We start from the raw sequence: 23,590 nt of genomic DNA, 5'->3' as shown, positions 1-23,590 counted from the left end.
AGTTTAGGGAAAAAAAAAAAAACAAAAAACTTTTTTTATTCCAGACTGTGATAATTAGATTGATAGTTACAAGGCATTACAATAAATAATCTGCCTCTAATTGATATTCCTGAATTTACAAGAAGTTTAAGATACATAAAAAGATATTTGAACTAAGAAGATCACCCGTTAGGGACAGATGTAACATTCTGCAGCTGTAGGAGTCTGATGCATCCAGGTCACTGATGATTCCCTATTTTATGTTATAGCCTCAGGAAAGTTAGACCATAAAAAGAGAAATGAAATACTAAAATGTGAACTTTGTGTTAATACGAAATGATAAAATGGATTATTTTAGTCAGAAAGGCAAGGCTGGGTGTTCGTATCCATGCTAAGTTACTTAGTTAAGTCACCTCCTGTATCAGCGGGAGAGCAGGGTGAATGATGAGGGCCTATGGAAGCCTTGATCAAGGAATCAGAAGAATTCAATTCAAATGTAGGCTGTATTAGTTGTTCATCTTTTGCACTGAGACTCAGGGCTGATTCTCTGTTTGAGCTTCAGTTTTCTGATCTCTAAACATGGATACCTATCTATACCAATAAAATATTTATACTGTTGCTTCATCAGACTGTTATGAGTATAGTAAATAAGATAGTTGATGTGAAAACTACATAGAGCTAACTCTTAGAGAACTCAAAAGTGAAAGACATTAGCACTGTGAAAACTGATACTCAGAGAGATCAAAGTGACATAACGAGTTAGTGACAGAGTTATGACCCAAACCCAGATTTCCTTGCTCTTTACATTTTGGTTTGGTCCCTTTCTCTTTTCCTACTTGAATGAAATTATACTTTCTAAACAAGTTTGGAGTCTATAAGATTAAGCATATCATTATATATTATCTTATGCACATATAAATACTAATTTCCATTTAGTCTTTTTTGACAATATTCTAAGTCAATGAAGTAAGCCCTATCATATCTCTCAGGAATTATTATTTTCTCTTAAGTAGTGCCTAAACATGTTGGGATGCCAACAGGAACTGCATTGGTCAGAAATTCACTTGTGTTTTCCCACTGCTTACCATCTAATTCAATAATTGTGAGCATTTTGTAATTAGGACTCTCTTAAATTTATTTTGCATTTTCCCCAGCATACATAAAATAACTGTAATTTGGAAATACATCATTAAATGTCAGTATGTTCAAGGAGTTCAGTAAACACATCAGTGCCCATACACAATTCCTTATTCTTTGAAGTTTTTCCCTTGTCATCTCTCAATGGAAGAATGTTAAAAGTTTTGCTTTATTAAACCAAGATAAAGACAACACAAGTCACTGTGACAACTCCCAGTTTTTTCTTTAATGTCATCAGATCACTCTGCAAAGTAATATGAAGGGAGTGATCAGAAATACTGAGAGAAGAACAACAAACAGATCCCATATAAAACACTCAACCACAGTCATGTAAGTTATCACCATGGGTGGAACCCAAAACAAGCACATTAAATTTTGTAAAATGTATGTGAAGTCACACTGCATTTTAATATATTCTAAAAATCTGGCTCTGAGCTATCAAAGCTCCTTGTACAGGAGAAGCCTCAGTTACTGCTTCTGTGGTTCCAGATGCTGGCATTTTTTCTGTGCTTAAGATATAGGATGATTGCTTTTCCCCTTAAATATCTGCTGGCTAGGGCTTAGTCTAAGATAAAACTCTGTTCATGCTTGTAATCTAGATTAAAGCTCTCTGTATAGCCCATAAACTTCAATTAAATGCTTCTAACCTTTTGCATAACACTTAAAATTGAAAAAACTTTTGGTTTCTAGGTCAGCTCTAGATTTAGGGTGTATTTGTGGACACAAAGCTATAAAAAGGCACGTTTTAGTCTGATTCAAGTGCTTTGGATCTTATACTGTAAAAATAGCATGGGGATGAAATGTGCATAGTTTCCAGCTATTATAATAAAGGTACAAGGAGGAATATTCTTTGTCCTTTGACGTACTTTACTGTTATGATGGTGGAAAATAACAGGTTAAGGAAAATAATGACACGGCAGACAAAAGCATAGGGAAGTGGTAGTACTGAGTGACCTAATTCTGAGGGCTTTGAAACAACGCTACAGGGCAACAAAGGCAGCTTGACAAGTTCTCCAGCCAAGACCATGCCAAACGGGTTCTCCATTTCTATTCATTTATTTTATTGTTATCATTTACCTTGCTTCATTGATGACAAAAAAGATTTCTCTCCTCTATGTGTGACTCGGTTTAGTTTTTATTTACCATGAAGATAATTTAAAAGCCATGAGAGAAGAAATTGCTGTTGTTGTCTTTTACATTTTAAAATGGGAAGTAAAGTGTAAGCCCTGTATGATAATCATCCACACATACCATTCAGTTTCTAACCAGGACCTCAAAAGAAGCAACTACCAGTGTGACACTATCCTGCTTGAACTAGCATTGGTGAAACTTTGATAAAAGTGATCTTTTTTTTTTTTTAGTAAGAAAACTGAACAACTAGTATCTTTAATTTCCACAAAAAGATTTATTATTTTTTTTTGTTTTGTTATAACATTTTCCAACATCAAAAGTAAAATCAATTGTGAGAATTTTACAAAATATATCTATGTCACATAATACCATTTTGAGAAAAGGGGACTGAGGTATGGACTTGCTCAAATGCTGAAAGATATAATGGTTCTTGTTCTAAAACTCGAATTTAATGTGCTGTTGCCTTTGGTGCTGACTGGGAAAGTTTTGAAGCAGAGACTCATTTTCAGATTAAATTGGGATACTAGGGAGGCAGGTAGGACTTGGTCAAGGTTATGAGATAAAGTGGTGGCCATCATAGATTTTGGAAGCAGAAAACAGGGAAAGATACTTGAACAACTATAGGTGAAAATATTTCAGTTGTACTGTTCTAGAAAAGGACTGGGTCTGAAGCTGGTATTATTTAATGTTTTATAAAACATCTGGAAGAGAGTAAGCAGTAACTTTTAAGTATGAAAAAGCCACAACGCTCTTTCGGATGCCAGTGAGCATGAATGTGGTATGTGGCAGTTGGTGGTCCAGGTTAGCTGTTATGACAGAGGGAAGGATTTAAGTGACATTGTAAACTACTTTTTAAGAATAGCAATCCAATGCAGTGCTTCAGCCAAAAAGACTAACAAAATGCTGAGTGTTGAACACAAGCTCTTAAGTATTTTTTAATATGCCATGTGAGAAGGATTTATTACTGGAAAGAGATGAATGGATAATACTCTCATGAATCCTTCAGAGAAGCTAGGTATATTTGAGGAGTAATCCTCATCTTCTAGGAGCAATCCTTCCTTCTGGGATAAAATCCTTAGTACAACTGACTACCAAGCAGTCCACAAATAGATGAGTCAGACATTTCTAATGTGCTTTGTTTTTATTAATCACATCACCGATTCCTAAACTTTTGATTGTCCTTAGTGATTATCCAGATTTATATGCAAACAAGCTCCTCACCATTTTCAAGTTACAGTCTATGGGCATCTTCTGATAATCACCTGTTCATTCATAACCATCAGCAAGCATCAGTAAAACGGGCAACCTCAATTTGCTTCTCTTATATAAACATGAACTAAATGATCAACCTTTCATCCAGGGTGGAAGCAAGAAGGTATTGAGGGATGCCCTGTGTCAAGAATACTGTGTTCCAGTACTGGTATATTTGTATGAAAAAAGTGAGAATAAGCAGTGCCTAAATCTTACCTAACTATGTTCATAGATGACTGAACACCTAGTTAAAACTGTATTTTCATGCACACATTTAAACCCATGGAAATAAAGGTAAAAATATTATCTGCATTTCCTTACCTTCTATTGCTGATAGGAGAACTCGGGAATGATCATAAGCAATTACATTCGCATATCTGTTCTTTGGTTTGTTTACTTCCAAGTTTGAATGTTCCCATGTGAACTGCTGGCCAGGGTCAATCGACTTTAAAAGAAAAACAGCACACATACAGAAAATCAATACTGAATAATGTCAGATTATAGGCACTTATCACAAGTAACAAACGTGATTTACAAATAAAATTTTGAAGTTACACTTCATCAAGATGATCCTAGCTGTGAAGCTGAACACTGATTTAACCAGCATAAGATGAAGTGATTAGTTATTGGAAAAAACAGTGATAGTCACCAACATTGATTCAAATGGGGGAAAAAAATCAATATAGATGTTCTGTTAATAGTGAAAAGGCAGGTTTTTTTTTTTTTAACTTTTCAATTTTCTTCTCTGTTGCTGTAGTTTACAAGTTATCTTGGTTCAATATTCCTTCCAGTTCTGTGAACATTATTTTATCCTGATTCTTCTTCCTATTCTTTCCTTTCTGGACCTAACCTCCTTCTTTAAGGTGGCAGAACATTCACTGGATTCACTGGGCACAAACTCTTCTTTCACCTGCAGGTTTACATCATGATGGCAACTTAGAATTTTGTCTGCATCTCTGTAACATACTACGACCACCATCGCATGGCAATTTGTACAATTAAAACAGGTAAGAATAACAGTAAGAAGAAAAGTCAGTTAAGTCTAATAATCATCTTAGAATACTAATTTATAATCTAATACAGATAGGATCTAGTCACTTTTTAACTTATCATTATATATTATTATGTTTACAAAGTTCACTCTTTATTCATTTTAAACTTATTTTTTTCTGATTTTTAATGCCTTTCCTGATGTCTTAATTCAACCAAAGTTGTTCTATAAAATATATCTTGCATAGCTATAAAATGATATATAAATTTCTTTCTATACAGAACCATTATTTTGAGACTGAATTCAGGCTTTGATTATAAAATACTGGGAAACTTTTTAATATTCTGCAGTGTTATAGAAATGAAAGTATTTTCTCTTTCATCATAGCATACTGACACTTTCTTAAGATATAACTTCATGGTATATGGAAACATGAGTTTAGTAATTATAGAAACATGATTTTAAATGACCAAAATCAAGTTTTCGGAACTAATGATACATTAGGTTTATATTCCCAAGATGAAATTCTTTAAAAAGCAAAAACACTTTGCTAAATTCATAGAATTTTTAATTTATTTTCGATACTGGATATTTTCCATGCTTTTATGTTGATATCTACAACTTGAAAATAAAATATATCCAACAGCTGTTACAATATTAAGGATGCACACATTTTGTATTATAATGGATAGAGTTCAGCACAATAATAAACTCACAAGTGTAAAGAGTAAAGCCTATTAACAGTCATGAATAGCCTCTAAACATACAGAAATTCTCAGCAGTATAGATTGCAGCCTCTAATTTACTACAGATTATAAAACCCCCTTTCCTTTCTTAGCCTGTGCTAATCCGTATATACACTAGTCAATCAATGAACAGTATTCAGCAAAATAATTATCCATGTCTTAAAAGTCTAAAGAATAAAGTGATTAGGGGTCCTTCTAGTTTGTTCTTCCAGAGAACCTCATTAACTTCCCTGCAGAATGTACTCCTTTCCGAGTATGCTGTGAGTTAAGGGAAGTTGAAGCATTCAGATGCCCCAACCCTGTGCCTTCTCCATACAAAGCAGCTCCATTTAGTGACCAAGCCCTGTCTTAAAAACTTCTCAACTCCATCCCAAGTCTACCATTCCCTAAATGACAGTCCTTCAGTAGCTGATGTCTTCTCTAAACTCTCACTCTAATCCATTCTTTATACTGAAGTAGACATTCTAAACCACAGCTCTGAATAGGTTAGGACTGTGTTTAAAACTCTCCACAGACTCTGGGTGGCCTTTGGCTAAAACTCTGAAGTCCTTTAGCCACCATCCTACCTAGACACATTTAGTCATATTTGTATCTACAAAGATGGCTCAATAAATGGTTCAACAATTTAAAAAAAATGTTGCTGAGAAAAGTTCATAAAGAAAAATCATGGAGTAATTCTTTCTTATAGCATGGATGTTAGAGAACAGACTTTGGAGACTGCAATGTGCAATGTATTAATTAGTTTAATACTTTAATGTTCATTATCATATGAATTAGTAATTAAGAATGTGATCGTGAAGGTACAACTACCACTGATATTCCACTTTACACTAATGAGCATTTCTGAGTACATAAGCTTTTTACACAGTATTCTCCGAAATATTCCACGAAGTTCTTAAACTCACTGATACAGAGACATTCCTTTGGTGGAAGACATTACCTCCCTCTGATGGCCTTGTTACTCAGATTATGGTCATTCATATGTGTAAATGGCATGCATTTAATTAGACCAGTGAAAATGCATCTATTAACTCAAAGACACTGTGAATTCACGGTCATTTACACTCTTGCCACATCTTTTCAGCCCTCAACATGATTCATTTGTTAACTACATAGTCAGTTAAGTCAGTTCAGTAGCTCAGTCATATCCGACTCTTTGCAACCCCATGGACTGCAGCATGCCAAGCTTCCCTGTCCATCACCAAATCCCGGAGCTTAAACTCATGTCCATCGAGTCAGAGATGCCATCCAACCATCTCATCCTCTGTCGTCCCCTTCTTCTCCTGCCTTAAATCTTTCCCAGCATCAGGGTCTTTTCAAATGAATCAGTTCTTCGCATTAGGTAGCCAAAGTATTGGAGTTTCAGCTTCAACATCACTCCTTCCAATGAATATGCAAGACTGATTTCCTTTAGGATGGACTGGTTGGATCTCTTTGCAGTCCAAGAGACTCTCAAGAGCCTTCTACACCACAGTTCAAAAGCATCAATTCTTCAGTGCTCAGCTTTCTTTATAGTTCAACTCTCACATCTATATATGACTACTGGAAAAACCATAGCTTTAACTAGATGGACCTTTATTGGCAAAGTAATGTCTCTGACTTTTAATATGCTGTCTAGGTTGGTCATAACTTTTCTTCCAAGGAGTGAGCATCTTTTAATTTCATGGCTGCAGTCACCATCTGCAGTGATTTTGGAGCCCGAGAAAATAAAGTCTCTCACTATTTCCATTGTTTCCCCATCCATTTGCCATGAAGTGATGGGACCAGATGCCATGATCTTAGTTTTCTGAATGTTGAGTTTTAAGCCAGCTTTTTCACTCTCCTCTTCCACTTGCATCAAGAGGCTCTTTAGTTCTTCTTCATTTTCTGCCATAATGGTGGTGCCATCTGCATATCTGAGGTTATTGATATTTCTCCCAGAAATCTTAATTCCAGATTGTGCTTTATCCAGCCTGGTATTTTGTATGATGTACTCTGCATATAAGTTAAATAAGCAGGGTGACAATATACAGCCTTGACGTACTCCTTTCCCAATTTGAAACCAGTTTGTTGTTCCATGTACAGTTCTAACTGTTGCTTCTTGACCTGCATACAGATTTCTCAGGAGGCAGGTCAGGTGGTCTGGTATTCCCATCTCTTGAAGAATTTCCCACAGTTTGTTGTGATCCACACAGTCAAGGCTCTGTAAAGTATACAACTTGGTAATGGAAACATAAGTTGTATATCATGTATGTCAATATATTTAGGCTTATAGTGCGACCCATGAGATGAAGACTTGTAGGCAACAGGATAATGATAGTAATACCTGCCAGGTGATTATGCTTTTCCATGCAGTACCCTGTTTAAATTTCACACGTTTTACGAGGTTTAGTATTATTTTTTTCTCCATTACGAAGATAAGGAAATGGAAGTAAAGAAGACTAATTCAATCAATTTTACTGAGGGACTTCTCTGCGGCAGGCGTTTTGGTTGTTAACTAGTTTGGTCACATGGTGAAATTCCATACTTAACCCTGTAACCCAGGTTTGGGTGATTTCAAAATCCACTGATTATTAACAGCTGGTAATTCCTAATCCATGGCGCCACTTCACTATCTAGAAAGCCACTGCAAAGTAAAGAAGCCCATCCTTTATCTTATCAGTCCAAATATTTCTAACTGATCATCCTGCATTTATGACCAGGCCACTCAAGATGCCTGTTCTCTTGCTCTCTATATATTCCCTGATCCACCAATGCCTGCTTCATCTACCCCTATTCAGAGTCTGACCTTCCTACATGCTTGCCCCAGGCTGCAGCCAATGATTGTTCTAATCTTCAGATAAAAGCATCTCCACCTGATGGTTTATCAGAGAGAAGGTTAGGGGCCTGCCCCCTCTGCTAGTTTCCCTGGCAACCTGAAGTCAGTTCACCTGTAACTAGTTACCATCCCCTCCCCCATCGTGAAGGCTGCTGCCATGTTCTGCCCATTACTGTCTGCTGTCTGCACTCAGTGGGGTGTTGCTCCAGGACCCTGCTTCAGATATGTAAGTCCCCCCATTCATTAAACCACTGATGTCTCTGTTGCCAACTCCAGGCTCTTTTTTCAGTCTTGAGGCTGGGCAAGCACAGGTCTGGCGGCCCTGCGGGGTGAAGCCCAACAACTGACAGAGTGACCAGGAGACTGTGGAAACTCCTATGAGTACCAGGATGCTGGAAGGAAGGCCTGGGAATGGGAAGCTGTGGGCCCATCTTCTGATATGTGGGGCCTGAAAGTTGCCGATATGGTCCTGGGGTGGCTGTCCACTAATGGGGAGCCTGAAAGTTGCAGGGGTGATTCTGGGGTGGCCATCCACCTGTCTGTGGGGCCCTGTGGTAGTTGTTGACGAATGGGGGCCACGAAGAGAGTACAGAGAACTCACAGACACCCTAAGGCTGTTGGGGAGATGTCGGCTCCTATTACAGTGGGATAAAAGTGGCGGGTGGCTGTGGGCTGGCTGTTGTTTTTTTTGTGTTCAGAAAGTTGAGGAGGCTGAGCTAACAGCCTAGTTGAAGGTTAACTTTAAGTGTTGATTGGAGTTCCTCTCAAAAGTGAGCCATGTGAAAGTGAGTGAATGATACATATTATTGTCTATTACTGCTATTTATTTAAAGTGAACTGGTTACTTAGAAACCGAAAAACAACAAAAAAATCCCTGAAAATGTCCAAAGTGGGATTCTTTTGACATTATAAACTGGTTTTTGTGTATGCGTTAAGAGGAAGTTAGCTTTCTAGAAGGAATTGGTATTTCTCTTCTTTTTCCTTTGATATTAAATAATGGACCTGGGTTCACAGGAACTTTAATCATCTGATCCCTGAGAGTGAAGAAAAAATAAAAGTAAAGAGGCCTTTTTAAACTCTGGCTGGAAACCTGTGAAATCTGTTTCTATATAGATATATATCTGTGTGTACCTTAGAAATGGGTCTCTGCCTCTAAAGGGCATGGTCAGGATTGGTTTGTGGATGAGCTGTTTAACTGGATTAAAAGAAATTAAGTGTGTATATAAATTCAGTGATATCTCTGTTGTTGACTCTGGGCTTTCTCTTTGGTGTTGAAGTGGGGCGAGTATAGGCCTTGTAGGCAGGTGCCGGGTGCAGCCCAACAGTGTCATTCTGGGGCAATTACATAAGAGATCAAGTTTTAAAAATGAGGCTGGCTTCACATGGATGATAAAGCAGATGGGATGCGGCTTACATTTATACTCATTTTACACGGATCAAACAAACATTGATTAAATAATGCTGACTTGTCTTTGTGCAACACACACTCATCCATCTGTATCTGTCTGTCTGACTGAACGTTCAGCAATACACAGCCTAGGTCATTATTTTGGAGCTTGTCAGGATGCTGAGAGCAGTAAACTCAGTAAAAAAGCATAACTACTGAAAGTAGATGAAGTATAAGAAGAGATTTTATACTAAAAACATTGAGGAAAATCAAAATTTCAATTATCCATGTTAATGAAGCAAATATATCATGGATGCTGCTGCTGCTGCTAAGTCACTTCAGTCCTGTCTGACTCTGTGCGACCCCAGAGATGGCAGCCCACCAGGCTCCCCTGTCCCTGGGATTCTCCAGGCAAGAACACTGGAGTGGGTTGCCATTGCCTTCTCCAATGCGTGAAAGTGAAGTCGCTCAGTCGTGCCCGACTCTTAGCAACCCCATGGACTGCAGCCTACCAGGCTCCTCCGTCATGGGATTTTCCAGGCAAGAGTACTAGAGTGGGGTGCCATTGCCTTCTCCTATCATGGATGAATAGGACTCCAGTATTCAAAACCCAATGTTCAGGCTCTCCTTAGTGCTAAATGATGACACCATTGTTTTGCTTCTTTGTTTTCTGGCTTCTCTTGTTGAGATCTTACCAAGGAAGAATGAAATGGCCACATGGACAAGGAGCAACACCGGTCTTAAGTGATATAGGAGTTACATCTTGGCTAATCCATCATGACCACACACCTACCTACTATAAAATTAGGCTGAGGTCTCCCTAATATTATTCAAAACAATCTGAAATAAGCACCCTTGTTCCTAATGTTCCTAATGGATCCAGTCATTTCTTGCTGTATTTAGATTTATTTCCTGAGTATTTGGTTTTGATTCTCCGATATTTCCACTTATCCTTCTGTGTCTGTTTATCCAGACATTGAGTGGGATCCACCTCCTTCTTGGTACTCAGTCCAAAATTCTACCCTCTTGAACTCAAATCTTGACCAGGTCATCCTCATCCTCCCCTAAGAATTTTGCAAGTTGGAAGAAGAAAGGTAGATGTATTCAACCCAAAGCTGATTAACGGACTTTTAAGTAATTTGCATGAAATGTGGATATTACATTGTCACATAATTTATAAACAACAATGCTATTTCATAATATTTACTTTTGTTTCTCCAATCAGTATGGCCCTTCAAGGTGTGCTAGATGAACCCTATGTGGTATTTAAAGCTTTACCAAGATGCCAAACCATTCTGCAGTGCCTCTCTGTCTGCACACTTGGTACATTACACAGGCCCCTTCAGACATGTAAGTCCTCCATTCATCAAACCACTGATGTCTCTGTCACTGACTCTGGGCTCTTTCTTTGGTCTTGAGGCTGGGCAAGCGCAGGTCTGGCAGGCCTGCCGGGTGCAGCCCAACAACTGGCAGAGTGACCAGGAGACCTAGGAAACTCCTGTGAGTGTCAGGACACTCAACAGTTTTTGAGGATCTCAACAGTTTTTGACTGAATCTAACAGAAGATGGCTAGCCATCTTCAACTCAATGGCTTAACCATACTGAGAAAAAGTGACAAAATAAAAGGAAAATCTCCTTGTAACTTAGAGAAGGGAAAACCCCAAATAAACACTTGCTAATATCAAATACTTTGAATCTATACAGTCTTTAACTTGATGGTCTGAAATTTCTAATTTTTTCTTTAATCAACTGTAACTTCACCTTAAAATAGATAAGAGAAAAATATAAGTGGAGATAAAAGCTACCTTTAACTTATGGATTTACCATTTTCCCCTGTGTTCTTGATGAAAAGTTAGAATTAAAATATATAAGTATTTTATACTGTAACTAACACTTATGGAATGGAACATTTAGTTTTCATTTACATTTCTTTGTGCTTTACCTATCTCCCATCATTTTATCTTCACAAAGACTCTGGAAGTAGTTTCCATCATTATCACAGTTCTGTTGATGAGAAAACTAAGGTGTAGAGAAGTTAAATTACTTTCTCAGCTTCAGACAGCTACTAGGGAGAGAACTTAGATTTGGAGCCGAGGTATTCTGCACCCCGCCCCCTTCCCCTGCCCTCATCTAAGTGACTAGCCACCATGATATGTGTCGTCTCTGGCCAAGCTGGAAAAGGCTTCTGGACTGTTTGACACATGCCTTTCAACTCTTCTCCTGAAACACAATGGAAAATCTAGGAACAAAAGTTTCTGTAGTGCTTCTGATCTGTATTTATAATTTTAAATTCAAAACAAGAACGTGCTCATAAATTTGCAAATCGGATTACAGTCATTGAGTAAAATTACATCTTGATATGAGAGTGACCTTTTTTGACAAAGCTGAAGTCATTTTACAGCAAAGCTCTTAAATACGGTTTAAAATTTCAATTTCTCTATCCAGAAGAAAAATATAATTCACATGTGCAGAACACCATACAAGTCGCTCTGTGTTCCATTTTTCATTCCACCAAGAGAAAACCTCAAAATATTCCCTTTAGAAACTCAAAAGAGAAACCACAAAAAAGATACATCCTGTTTTTGTAGTTTTGAAACTAACAACATTTAATTATATAGAACTAAAAAAACAGCTACTTGTCTAGCCAAACTATGGGTCAGACTAAGTATCCTTTATACAGGGAGATGAACTTTCATTGACCTTAACCTTCAGAAAAATACTATCTTTCCACATAGTTCCCCATCAATAGGTTCATTTGGTCTTCACTGTGGTTTGCCCCCAGATATTCTCAAGTTTTTATTTATTTATTTAGGTTTAGAAGAAGAATATGCCCTTGACTATATATTTTTGCAATGAAGCCTTTTAAAATTTTTTAATTTAATTCTCTTTTGGGCATGTTTTTCTTTTTTAAACTTGAAATATAGTTGATTTAAAATGTGTCAGGTATATATCAAAGTGATTCAGTTATACATGGGTATATTCTTTTTCCAGATTCAGTTCCTATTCAGTTTTTGTTTTGTAAAGAAGTTCATTTGTATCATATTTTAGATTCCACATGTAAATGATGTCATATTTGTCTTTGTCTAACTCACTTTATTTAGTATGATAACTTCTAGGTCTACACGTGATGCTGCAAATGGCATTATTACATTCTCATTTTTATGGCTGAGTAGTATTCCATTGTATGTTTGTATATGTGTGTGTGTGTGTGTGTATATATATACACACACGCACACCACATCATCTTTATCTACTTATCTGTTGATGAACATTTAGGTTGCATCCATGTCTTGGCTATTGTAAATAGTGCCATTATGAACACTGGGGTGCAGGTATCTTTCCAAGTAGTTTTTTTCCAGATATATGCCCAGGAGTGGGATTGCTGGATCATATAGCAGCTTTTTTTTTTTTTTTAGCTTTTAAAGAAATGTCTATACTGCTATATACCAATTTACATTCCTATCAACAGTGTAGGGGAGTACCCTTTTCTTCACACCCTCTCCAGCATGTATTATTTGTAGGCTTTTTAATGATATGGCCATTCTGATTGGTGTGAGGTGATACTGCATTTTAGTTTAGATTTGTATTTGTCTAATAATGCCAAGCATCTTTTCACCTTGGCCATATGTATGTCTTCTTTGGAGAAATGTCTGTTTGGTCTTCTGCTCATTTTTCTATTGGGTTGATTATTGTTGCTATGGAGTTGTATGAACTGTTGTATATTTTGGAAATTAAATCCTTATTGGTTGCATGACTTACAAATTTCGTCTCCCAGTCCATAGGCTGTCTTTCCATTTTGTTTATGGTTTCCTTTGCTGGGCCAAAGATGACAAGTTTGATTAGGTCCCATTTGTTTATTTTTATTTCTATTGCTTTGGGAGACTGAACAAAGAAAATATTGCCAAGATTTATTTTAGAATGTTTGATTATGTTCTCTCTTAGGAGTTATGTCATGTCTTCTGTGTATGATGTCAGGGTATGTTCTAACTTCACTGATTTATGTGTAGCTGTCCAGCTTTCCCAATACCACTTGCTGAAGAGACTCTTTTTCCCATTGAGTATTCTTTCCTTCTTTGCTGAAATTTAATTGATTATAGGTGTGTGAGTTTATTTCTGATTTCTCTACTCTGCTCCATTGATCCACCTGTCATTTGTGAGCCGATACCACCATTTTGGTTACTGTAGCTTTGTAGTATTCTTTTAAGTCTGGCAGGATTATGCCCTCAATTTTGTTCTTTTCCCTCAGGACTGCTTTGGTAATTCTGGGTATTTTACGGTTCCATATAAATTTTAGAATTATTTATTCTAGCTCTGTGAAAAATGTCATGGGTAATTTAGGGATCATACTAAATCTGTAGATTGCTTTGGGTAGTATGACCATTATTAACAATATTAATTCTTCCAATCCAACATCATGGTATATTTTTCCATTTCTTTGAATCATTGTTAATTTCCTTTATCAGTGTTTATAGTTCTCAGTATATAAGCCTTTTATCTCTTTGGTCAGGATTATTCCTAAGTATTTTATTTTGTTTTTTAAAAGGGATCTTTTTTTAACTTTCCCTTTCTGATATTTCATTGTTAATGTAAAGAAATGTAGCCAATTTCTGTATGTTATTCTGCCTTGCTAAGGTAGCAGAATACCTTGCTAAGGTATATCCTGCTACCTTGCTAAGTCTATTGATCAATTCTAGTATTTTTTGTGTTGAGGTTTTAGGATTTTCTACATATATTATCCTACTGTTGACATATAATGACAAGTTTACCTCCTCCCTTCCAACTTGGATACCTATTATTTCTTTTCCTTGTCTGATTACTGTGGTTAGAACTGTCAATACTATGTTGAATAAAAATGGGAAGAGTGGGCATCCTTGTCTTGTTCCGGATTATAGCAGAAAGCGTTTAAGTTTTTCACCATTGAATACTATGTTAGCTGTGGGTTTGTTGTAAATAGCTTCTATTGTGTTGAGATATGCTCCCTCTATTACCACTTTGGTGAGAGTTTTACCATGAATGAATGTTGTATTTTATCAAATGCTTTTTCTGTGTCTATTGAAATGATTATATGGTTTTGTGTTTAATTGATGTTGAATATCCTATTGCTTGATTGATGTATGTTGAACCATTCCTGTGATCCTAGGATGACTCCAACTTGATCGTGGTATATGATCTTTTTCATGTGTTTTTGGTTTCAGTTTGCTAATAATTTGTTGAGATTTTTTTTTTTTTGGCATCTATATTCACCAGAGAAATTAGTCAATAACTTTTTCTTTTGGTAGTATCTTTGGTTTTGGTATCGAGTTGGGTGATGGTGGCTTCATAGAATGACTTTGGGAGTGTTCCTTCCTCTGCACTCTTTTGGAAGAGTTTGAGAAGGATAAGTATAAGTTCTTCTATGTCTGTTGGATACAACTCCTTATTGAAGCCATCTAGTCCTGGACTTCTGTTTGCTGAGTTTCTTTTAAATTATAGATTCTATTTCACTTCTAGTGGTAAGTTTGTTCAAATTATCTTTCCTCTTGATTCAGTTTTAGGTGGGCTGTATATTTCTAGAAACTTGTCCAGTCTAGCTCGTCCAATTGGTATTTAATTGCTCATGGTTTTCTCTTATGGTTTTTGTGTTTCTATGTCATTGGTTGTTATTCCTCCTCTTTCTTATTTTTGCTTATTTGGGTCCTCCCTCTTTTCTTCTTGGTGAGTCTAGACAGAGATTTGTTGATTTTGTTTAACCTTTCAAATAGTTCTTGATTTTATTGACTTTTTCCCATTAAAAAAAAAAACACTTTATTTATTTTCTCTCTGATCTTTATTGTTTCCTTCCTTCTGCTGACTTTAGGTTGTTACTTTTTTCTAATTTTTTTTTGGTGGTAGGGCAGTTTTATTTGTTTTTGTTTTTTTTTTTTTGGGGGGGGGCAGTGCTGTAGCTGTGAACTTCCCCCTAAGGATTGCTTCTGCTGCCTCCTATAGACTCTGTCTTGTGTTTTCACTGCCATCTGTCTCAAGATATGTATTTTTAATTTCCTCTTTTTCATCATTGACCCACTATTTTTTGTTTGTTTCTTTTAGTAGAATATTGTTCAGTCTCTATGTAATCATTCTTTTTTCTCCTTTTTCTGTGGTTAATTTCTAGTTTCATGCCACTGTGGTCAGAAGATATTTGAAATAATTTCTAAAATTTGTTGTGGCTTATTTTGTGTCCTACTATATGGTCTCTCCTAGAGAATGTTCCATGTCCACTTGAAAATAATATGTATTTTATTTTTACTTTTTTGGATGCAGGGTCCTGAAAATATCAATTATGTCAAGCTGCTCTATTGCGTTAGTTAGGGCCTCTGTTGCCCAGTGGACATGGAATATTCTCTAGGAGAGACCACAAACTAGGAGACAAGGTCAGTTCAGTCATCTGTGTCTGACTGAGACACCATGAATAATAGCATGCTAGGCTTCTCTGTCCATCACAAACCCCCAAAGTCTGCTCAAACTCATGTCCATTGAGTCAGTGATGCCATCCAACCATCTCATCTTCTGTTATCCCCTTCTCCTGCCTTCAACTTACCCAGCATCAGGGTCTTTTCCAATGAGTTGGTTCTTTGCATGAGGTGACCAAAGTATTAGAGCTTCAGCTTCAGCATCAGTTGTTCCAATAAGTTCAGGATTGATTCCTTTAGGATGGACTGGTTTGATCTCTTGTAGTTCAAGGGACTCTCAAGTGTCTTCTTCAACATCACAGTTCAAAAACATCAACTCTTTGGCATTCAGCTTTCTTTATGGTCCAACTCTCACATCAATACATGACTATTGCAAAAACCATAGCTTTGACTAGTGGACCTTTGTTGGCAAAGTAATGTCTCTGCTTTTTAATATGCTGTCTAGGTTTGTCATAGCTTCTCTCCACAAGAGCAAGTGTCTATTAATTTCATGGCTGCAGTCACCATCTACAGTGATTTTGGAAACCAAGAAAAGAAAGTCTGTCACTGTTTCCATTGTTTCCCCCTCTATTTGGCATTGAGTGATGGGACCATGGTCTTCATTTTTTGAATGTTGAGTTTTTAGCCCACTTTGTCACTCTTCTCTTTCATCAAGAGACACTTAGTTCCTGTTTGCTTTCTGCCATTAGAGTGGTGTCATATGACTATTTGAGGTTATTGATATTTCTCCTGGCAATCTTGATTCCAGCTTGTGCTTCATCCAGCTCGACATTTCACATGATGTACTCTGCATATAAGTTATAGAAGCAGGGTGACCATATACAGCCTTGACATGCTCCTTTCCCAATTTGGAACCAATCCGTTGTTCCATGTCCAGTTCTAACTGTTGTTTCTTGACCTGCATACAGATTTCTCAGGAGACAGGGAACATGGTATGGTATTCCCAACTCTTGAAGAATTTTCCATGGTTTGTTGTGATCCACAGTCAAATGCTTTGGCATAGTCGATAAAACAGAAGAAGATGTTTTTAAGATCTCTCTTGCTTTTTTCTATGATCCAACGAATGTTGGCAATTTGATCTCTGGTTTCTCTTCCTTTTCTAAAATCCAGCTTGAAGATCTGGAAGTTCTTGGTTCATGTACTGTTGAAGCCTCGCTTGGAGAATTTTGAGCATCTCTTGTGGCTTAGCTGGTAAAGAATCCACCTGCAATGTGGGAGACCTGGATTTGATCCTTGGGTTGGGGAGATCCCCTGGAGAAGGGAGAGGCTGACCCCTCTAGTATTCTGGCCTGGAGAATTCCTTGGACTGTACAGTCCATGGGGTTGCAAAGAGTCGGACACGACTGAGCGTCTTTTACTCTCACTTTCTTTGGCTGGTGTGTGAGATGTAGTTGTGTGGTAGTTTGAATATTTTTGGGATTGCCTTTCTTTGGGATTAGAATGAAAACTGACCTTTTCCAGTCCAAAACTCCAGTCCACGGCTGAGTTTTCTAAATTTGCTGGCATATTGAGTGCAGCACTTTCACAGCACCATCTTCTAGGATTTGAAATAGATCAACTGGAATTCCATCACCTCCACTTTCTTTGTTCGTAGTGATGCACTTGACTTCACACTCCAGGATGTCTGGCCCTAGGTGAGTGATCACCCCATCATGGTTATATGGATCATAAAGATCTTTTTTTGTATAGTCCTGTGTATTCTTGTCATTCCTTCTTTCTGTCTTCTGCTTCTGTTAGGTTCATACCATTTCTGTCCTTTATTGTGCCCATTTTTGCATGAAATGTTCCCTTGATACCTTTAATTTTCTTGAAGAGATCTCTAGTCTTTCCCATTTTATTGTTTTCCTCCATTTATTTGCATTGATCACTGAGGAAGGCTTTTTTAAATCTCTCCTTGCTATTCTTTGGAACTCTGCATTCGGATGCGTATCTTTTCTTTTCTCCATTGCCTTTAGCTTCTCTTCTTTTCTCAGTTATTGGTAAGTCCTTCTCAGACAACCATTTTGCCTTTTTGCATTTTGTTTTCTTGGGGATGGTCTTGATCACTCCCTCCTGTACAATGTTATGAACTTCCATCCATAGTTTTTCAGGCACTCTGTCTATCAGATCTAATACCTTGAATCTGTCACTTCCACTGTATAACTGTAAGAGTTTTTTAGGTCACACTGGAATGGTCTAGTGGTTTACCCTAGTTTCTTCAATTTAAGTCTGAATTTGGCAAAAGGGAGTTCATGACCTGAGCCACAGTCAGCTCCCATCTTATTTCTGCTGACTATAAAGAGCTTTTCCATCTTTGATTGCAATGAATATAATCAACCTGATTTCAGTATTGACCATGTGGTGATGTCCATGTGTAGAGTCATCTCTTGTGTGTTGGAAGAGGGTATTTGCTATGACAACAACAACAAGTTTAAGGTAGAAATTATTTAAAACATCTTTTCTGACCACAGTGGCATGAAACTAAAAATCAACCACAGAAAAAGGAGCAATAACAGTGATTACATAGAGACTGAACAATATGCTAGTAAAAAACAAAAATAATGCATCAACGATGAAAAAGAGGAAATTAAAAAATGTCTTGAGATAAATGACAGACCGATTTTCTGTCTGGATGGTATGTCCATTGATGTAATGGGGTGTTAATGTCTGCTGGTATATCCGTATTGCTGCCAATTTCTTCTTATCTACTTAGGTGCTCCTGTATTGGGTGCTTATATGTTAATGAATGTAATATCCTCTTCTTGTATTGATCCTGTTATCAATATACAGTGTCCTTCTTTATCTTTTTCTATGGCCTTTGTTTTAAAGTCTATTTTGTCTGATAGTAATATTGCCACCTTTGCTTTTTTGTCATTTCCATTTGCGTAAAATGTCTTTTTCTTTCTATCCCCTCACTTTCAATCTATGTGTGTCCTTCGCCCTAAAGTGGTCTTGTAAATAGCATATTGTAGGCTCTTGTTTTATTATTCAAACTGCCACTCTATCTTTCGATTGGAGCATTTAGCCCATTGACATTTAAGCACCCCAAGGACTGTAGCCAGCCAGGCTCTTCTGTCCATGAGATTTCCCAGGGAAGAATACTGGAGTGGGTTGCTATTCTTTTTCCAGGGGATCTTCCCAACACAGGGATCTAACCTGTGTCTCCTACACTGCAGGTGGTTCTTTAGTGCTGAGCTACCAGGGAAGCCCACTTATTCCATTATCCCTAAAACAAGGTTTATTATTGTAGACTTACAGAAATTTTTCAAGACCTAAAGTTCTTGTCAATATTTAACAATAACATACCAGGAAAGTCCAGAACACTTGATCGATACACTAAGTCACCCATTTACACCACTAGGAAAGATCAGTGACTGGAATTTTTTCTCTTTTGCCTCTTTATTAAGAATCCTGAGAAAGTCAATCAGGAAAAAACAAAAACCAAAACGAATCAGGCAAGATATCACTACAAGTAAAAGAATTTCGAGATTCACTAATTCATTTTAAGTGAGATTTAACCATGAGAGAAAAACTAGAAGTCAACATCCCCAAGTTTTTTAAAGGGTAGATAGTTAGTACATTACATTTTGAGCTTAGGAATAAAATGGCAACAAATATCTGGGGGTCAAGTCCTAAGAAGTCACTGCATGCGTAAGTATTTCAAATCATGATGCTATTGAGTGAAATTGTGTCTGGTTTGTTTGTAGGTAATTTTACTGGACTTTGTGAAATTGTCCAGAATGTACTCTTAACTTTAAAAGGACAAAAAATTGTGCTTCAATGTTTACATGTCTGAAATCACCCATCCTAATCATATACAAGCTTATTTACTGAGTAACTACAAGGTTGTGTTTTGTCCCACAAGATCTGTTCCTATTTAGTGTAGACTTAAAATCTCTTACTGCCTTAACACAGTCCTGCATAGACCAGGCTGCGTGTATAACACCCATTGTGTGTACCCAGAGTGGTCATTCATTCCTGTTGTAATCACTGTAACCATGGTCGTGGATACTGGACATCTTTCTCCACATCGAGTCCTGATGGAAAGCAACACCTGTGCTGCTTCTTGGAGATACTGTCCCCAGTTTCAGATTTCACAGTATCCTGGGCATGTGCTGAAGGCTGTGATTCTTGTCTAATGGTTTCAAGTGGAAAGTCCCAAAGGCCAAATCTTTGCCAGCAAAGTCTCTGGAATGCAATGATGCAATGCAAATTTTCCCCGACCTTCTTTGTTTTTCTATACTGTAGCCCCCTCTCTATGGGCTTCCCTGATAGCTCAGCTGGTAAACAATCTTCCTGCAATGCAGAAGACCCCCGTTCAATTCCTGGGTTGGGAAGATCTGCTGGAGAAGGGATAGGCTACCTACTTCAGTATTCTTGGGCTTCCCTTGTGGCTCAGCTGGTAAAGAATCCACCTGCAATGTCTAAGACCTAGATTGGGAAGATCACCTGAAGGGAAAGGCTACCCACTCCAGTATTCTGGCCTGAAGGATTCCATGGATACTCTGTGTAGCCCTCTCTCTAAGGGCAGGAGATCTATATACTCTGGATTTTGAGTGTTTCAATCAGTAACAGTATCTGACCTTTTTTTTTTTTTTTTTACAGTGAATACCAGGATGTTTTCTACTTGATTCTCCAATTAGGTTCCAATATTCTACTTCTTGTGGCTCAAGGGGACCTCTGCTGAATGCTCTATTTGCTTTAAAAGGTTTTCCAGTTAATTTATATTTCCTTTTTTTTTTCCTTTCCTTTTGTGATTAGGTGATTTTCTGTTATGCTGGTGTTCTCTTCTCTTTGGTTTTTGTGAACATATTGTCTGTTTATAATTTGTGGTTACTGTGGTTTTTCAAGTATGTTAACCCATTATTACATTTATTTGCTTCAGAGTGGTAGTCATATGAGCTCAAACACATTCTTTAGAAATAAAATCTACATTTTCTCACACCCTTCCTCCACATTTTATGATTTTTTTTTTACTGTCCTCTTTTATATCTTTTTGCTATTCATTATAGTTACCATCACTTTCACAATATATGTATTTTAATTCTGTGTACTGCCTTATTGAAATGATTTACTTTCCAGCTGTGATTTTCTCTTTCCTATAGATTCTTGCTGCTTTTTTATTTAGACAATACCTTTCAATATTTCTTTTTGGGTAGGTTTAGTACTGCTGTCCGAGAAGGCAATGGCACCCCACTCCAGTACTCTTGCCTGGAAAATCCATGGACGGAGGAGCCTGGAAGGCTGCAGTCCATGGGGTCGCTGAGAGTTGGACATGACTGAGCGACTTCACTTTCACTTTTCACTTCCATGCATTGGAGAAGGCAATGGCAACCCACTCCAGTGTTCTTGCCTGGAGAATCCCAGGGGCGGGACAGTCTGGTGGGCTGCCGTCTGTGGGGTCGCACAGAGTCGGACACGACTGAGGCGACTTGGCAGCAGCAGCAGCAGTACTGCTGTATTCTTTTAGGTTTTGATTGAGAATTTCTTTCTCTCTCCTAAGTGATAATCTTGCTGAGTATCCTAGGTTGCAGGATTTTCTTTTTCAGGGGTTTGAATATACCTTGCTGTTCCCTTCTAGATTGCAATATTTCTCTAGAGAAATCAGTCAATAGCTTTATGGGGGTTCCCTTGCTATTAATTCTGTTTTTCTCATGTTGCCTTTAGAATCCTTTCTATATCTTTAACTTTTAATATATCATGGTGTAAGTCTGTATTTAAGGTACACTGAAGGTAATTATTTGATATGTATATTCTTACTGTCATTTTGTTAATTGTTTTGGATTTTTGTTCTTTTGTTCTCTTGTGCTTTAATGACTATCTTTAGTGTTATGTTTGGATTCCTTTTTCATTTGATTGTGTGTGTATCTATTACAGACATTGGTTGTGGTTACCATGAGGTTTTTCTATAGCCCTCTGTATATGTGTGTGTGTAAAAAATTATTTTGCTGATTTCTTAATTTCAAATGCATTTTTAATACTTTGCATTTCTACTCTCTTCTGCTTACGACTACTGCTTTTGATATCATATTTCACATCTAATTATTCTGTGTGTGGATTATTTCCTACTTTCACTGTATGTATGCCTTTATTAGTGAGCTTCTTCTTTTTCTAATTTTCTCATCCTAGTTGTGGCCATTTCTGTTTTGCCTAGAGAAATTCCTTTAATATTTGTTTTAAAGCTGGTTTAATGGTGCTGAATTATTTTAGCTTTTGCTTGTCTGCAGAGCTTTGATTTCCCCATTAAGTCTTAATGAGAGCCTCGCTAGGTAGAGTATTCTCTATTGTAGGTTTTCACCTTTCATCACTTCAAATGCATGGCGCCATTTATGAAAGCTTGCTTTTAAAAATTCTCATGCATTTATATGCTTTCTTTCCATTTTGGGAACAGTAAATTAATATGTATCCATTTGAAAAAGACCCATGTTCACATAGTTGTGAAGGACTGTATTATGCACAATTAGCAGAGAGCTGCAATCGACATAATGAGTATTTGCTTCAAAGAAAACAGTGTGAGTTCTGTTGAATCTAATGATACTTTACAAACTGAAATGTGAGGAAGGGGTGGAAAGTATGGTAATGAGCAGAGTCTAGGATTCAGAATCTAGGCTGCTTGCTTTCCCTTTGACCCTAGCCAGCTTTGGCACGTCATGTACTTGGGCCTGTTTGCTTTGTGTTCCTTTTCTCAGTTAATGTCAGCCAAGCATCATGTTTGTGCCTTCATTTTCTCTCTTCACCTGATTATTTAACAGAACTTCCTAAGTCTTTTCCTATAAACGTACATCTCATTTAGGCCACTGTTCAGAGTCCGAAGGACTGAAATAGGGACTTTTCAAGGCTCTCATTATTAACTAATGAATGGATGTGGGTATTTCTCTTTAAGAGTAGAAGTATGTATAATTTATAAACATATCACACTCATTGGAGGCATCAAAAAGTGTTTCAGTCAGGTGTTTTTTGTATATAGTTAGTTTTTTTTCTTTAAATAAATGATAATACTGTACAACTTTAAATGCTGCCTAAAGATTTGAAACGAAATTATGACTATAACTTACTATGTAACAAATAGTTATAGAAAATTACCTCAACTAATAATGTCTTTATTTACATTATTACAGTTGATATGTAGAGAAGCATAAAGAATAAATTATAGTAGGGCTCCCTGGTAGTTCAGACGTTAAAGAATCTGCCTGCAATACAGGACACCTGGGTTCGATCCCTGCATAGGAAAGATCCCCTGGAGGAGGGCATGGCAACCCACTCCAGTATGCTTGCCTGAAGACTCCCTGTGAACATAGGAGCCTGGCAGGCTACAGTCCATGGGGTCATATAGAATCAGACATGACTGAGCAACTAAATACAAGCACATACTTAGAGTAAACATTCAGCAGTATTAGGTGAGTAAATATTTGAGGTTGAATTAGTTTTTTTCCTGAGGATAGCATTTACTTCTACATGTACATGTAACTTACCCAAAGGTACTGTGGCTTCAAAATTACAAAAACAGTAATAACAACAATACTGGATTCTTTTCACTCGGTAGGACAAAGCTTTGTGATCTCAAGTACGCAGATACATTTTTTTTCTCTTGATATATGTGACTCTGGAAGATTATTTTTTGAGTGACTCTTTCAAATAGGAGTTCAAAAAAGAAGATATAGTGTTACTATCTAAAGAATTAGAAGCCCAAATTAAAAAAAAATGATATCTTTAAACCAAATGTTTTAGGTTTCAGCTGTTTATTGCTTGCTTCAAATTAAACTG

At 37.2% G+C, this 23,590-nt stretch overlaps 1 protein-coding gene and 2 long non-coding RNA genes across 8 annotated transcripts in view; 2 read left to right on the top strand and 1 right to left on the bottom strand.

Moving 5' to 3' along the window:
• Nucleotides 1-23,590, bottom strand: part of PTPRD (protein tyrosine phosphatase receptor type D) — a 2,533,682-nt gene that overhangs the window by 77,304 nt on the left and 2,432,788 nt on the right. For all 6 annotated transcript variants that reach the window (XM_086415146.1, XM_086415147.1, XM_086415148.1 and 3 more), the window contains one exon: nucleotides 3,820-3,943. In XM_086415146.1, coding sequence (XP_086271272.1) covers nucleotides 3,820-3,943 — 124 coding nt within the window. The remainder of the gene's footprint in view (nucleotides 1-3,819; nucleotides 3,944-23,590) is intronic.
• Nucleotides 1-23,590, top strand: part of LOC147366908 (uncharacterized) — a 1,139,839-nt gene that overhangs the window by 1,068,727 nt on the left and 47,522 nt on the right. The window contains exon 16 of the long non-coding RNA XR_015169575.1: nucleotides 4,415-8,258. This is a non-coding gene — a long non-coding RNA (uncharacterized LOC147366908). The remainder of the gene's footprint in view (nucleotides 1-4,414; nucleotides 8,259-23,590) is intronic.
• On the top strand, nucleotides 10,010-20,770 carry LOC147366909 (uncharacterized). The gene is made up of 4 exons (XR_015169577.1): nucleotides 10,010-15,808; nucleotides 16,958-17,038; nucleotides 17,442-17,481; nucleotides 20,432-20,770. It is a non-coding gene; the product is annotated as an uncharacterized LOC147366909 (long non-coding RNA).

Source organism: Bos grunniens, chromosome 8, assembly GCF_055505025.1.
Source record: "Bos grunniens cultivar Pamir isolate PY7600 chromosome 8, Bosgru_T2T1.0, whole genome shotgun sequence".
NCBI classification, from domain to species: domain Eukaryota; kingdom Metazoa; phylum Chordata; class Mammalia; order Artiodactyla; family Bovidae; genus Bos; species Bos grunniens.
Note: the sequence above shows the minus strand (reverse complement) of the source record. Positions and strands in the feature narration are given on the sequence as shown.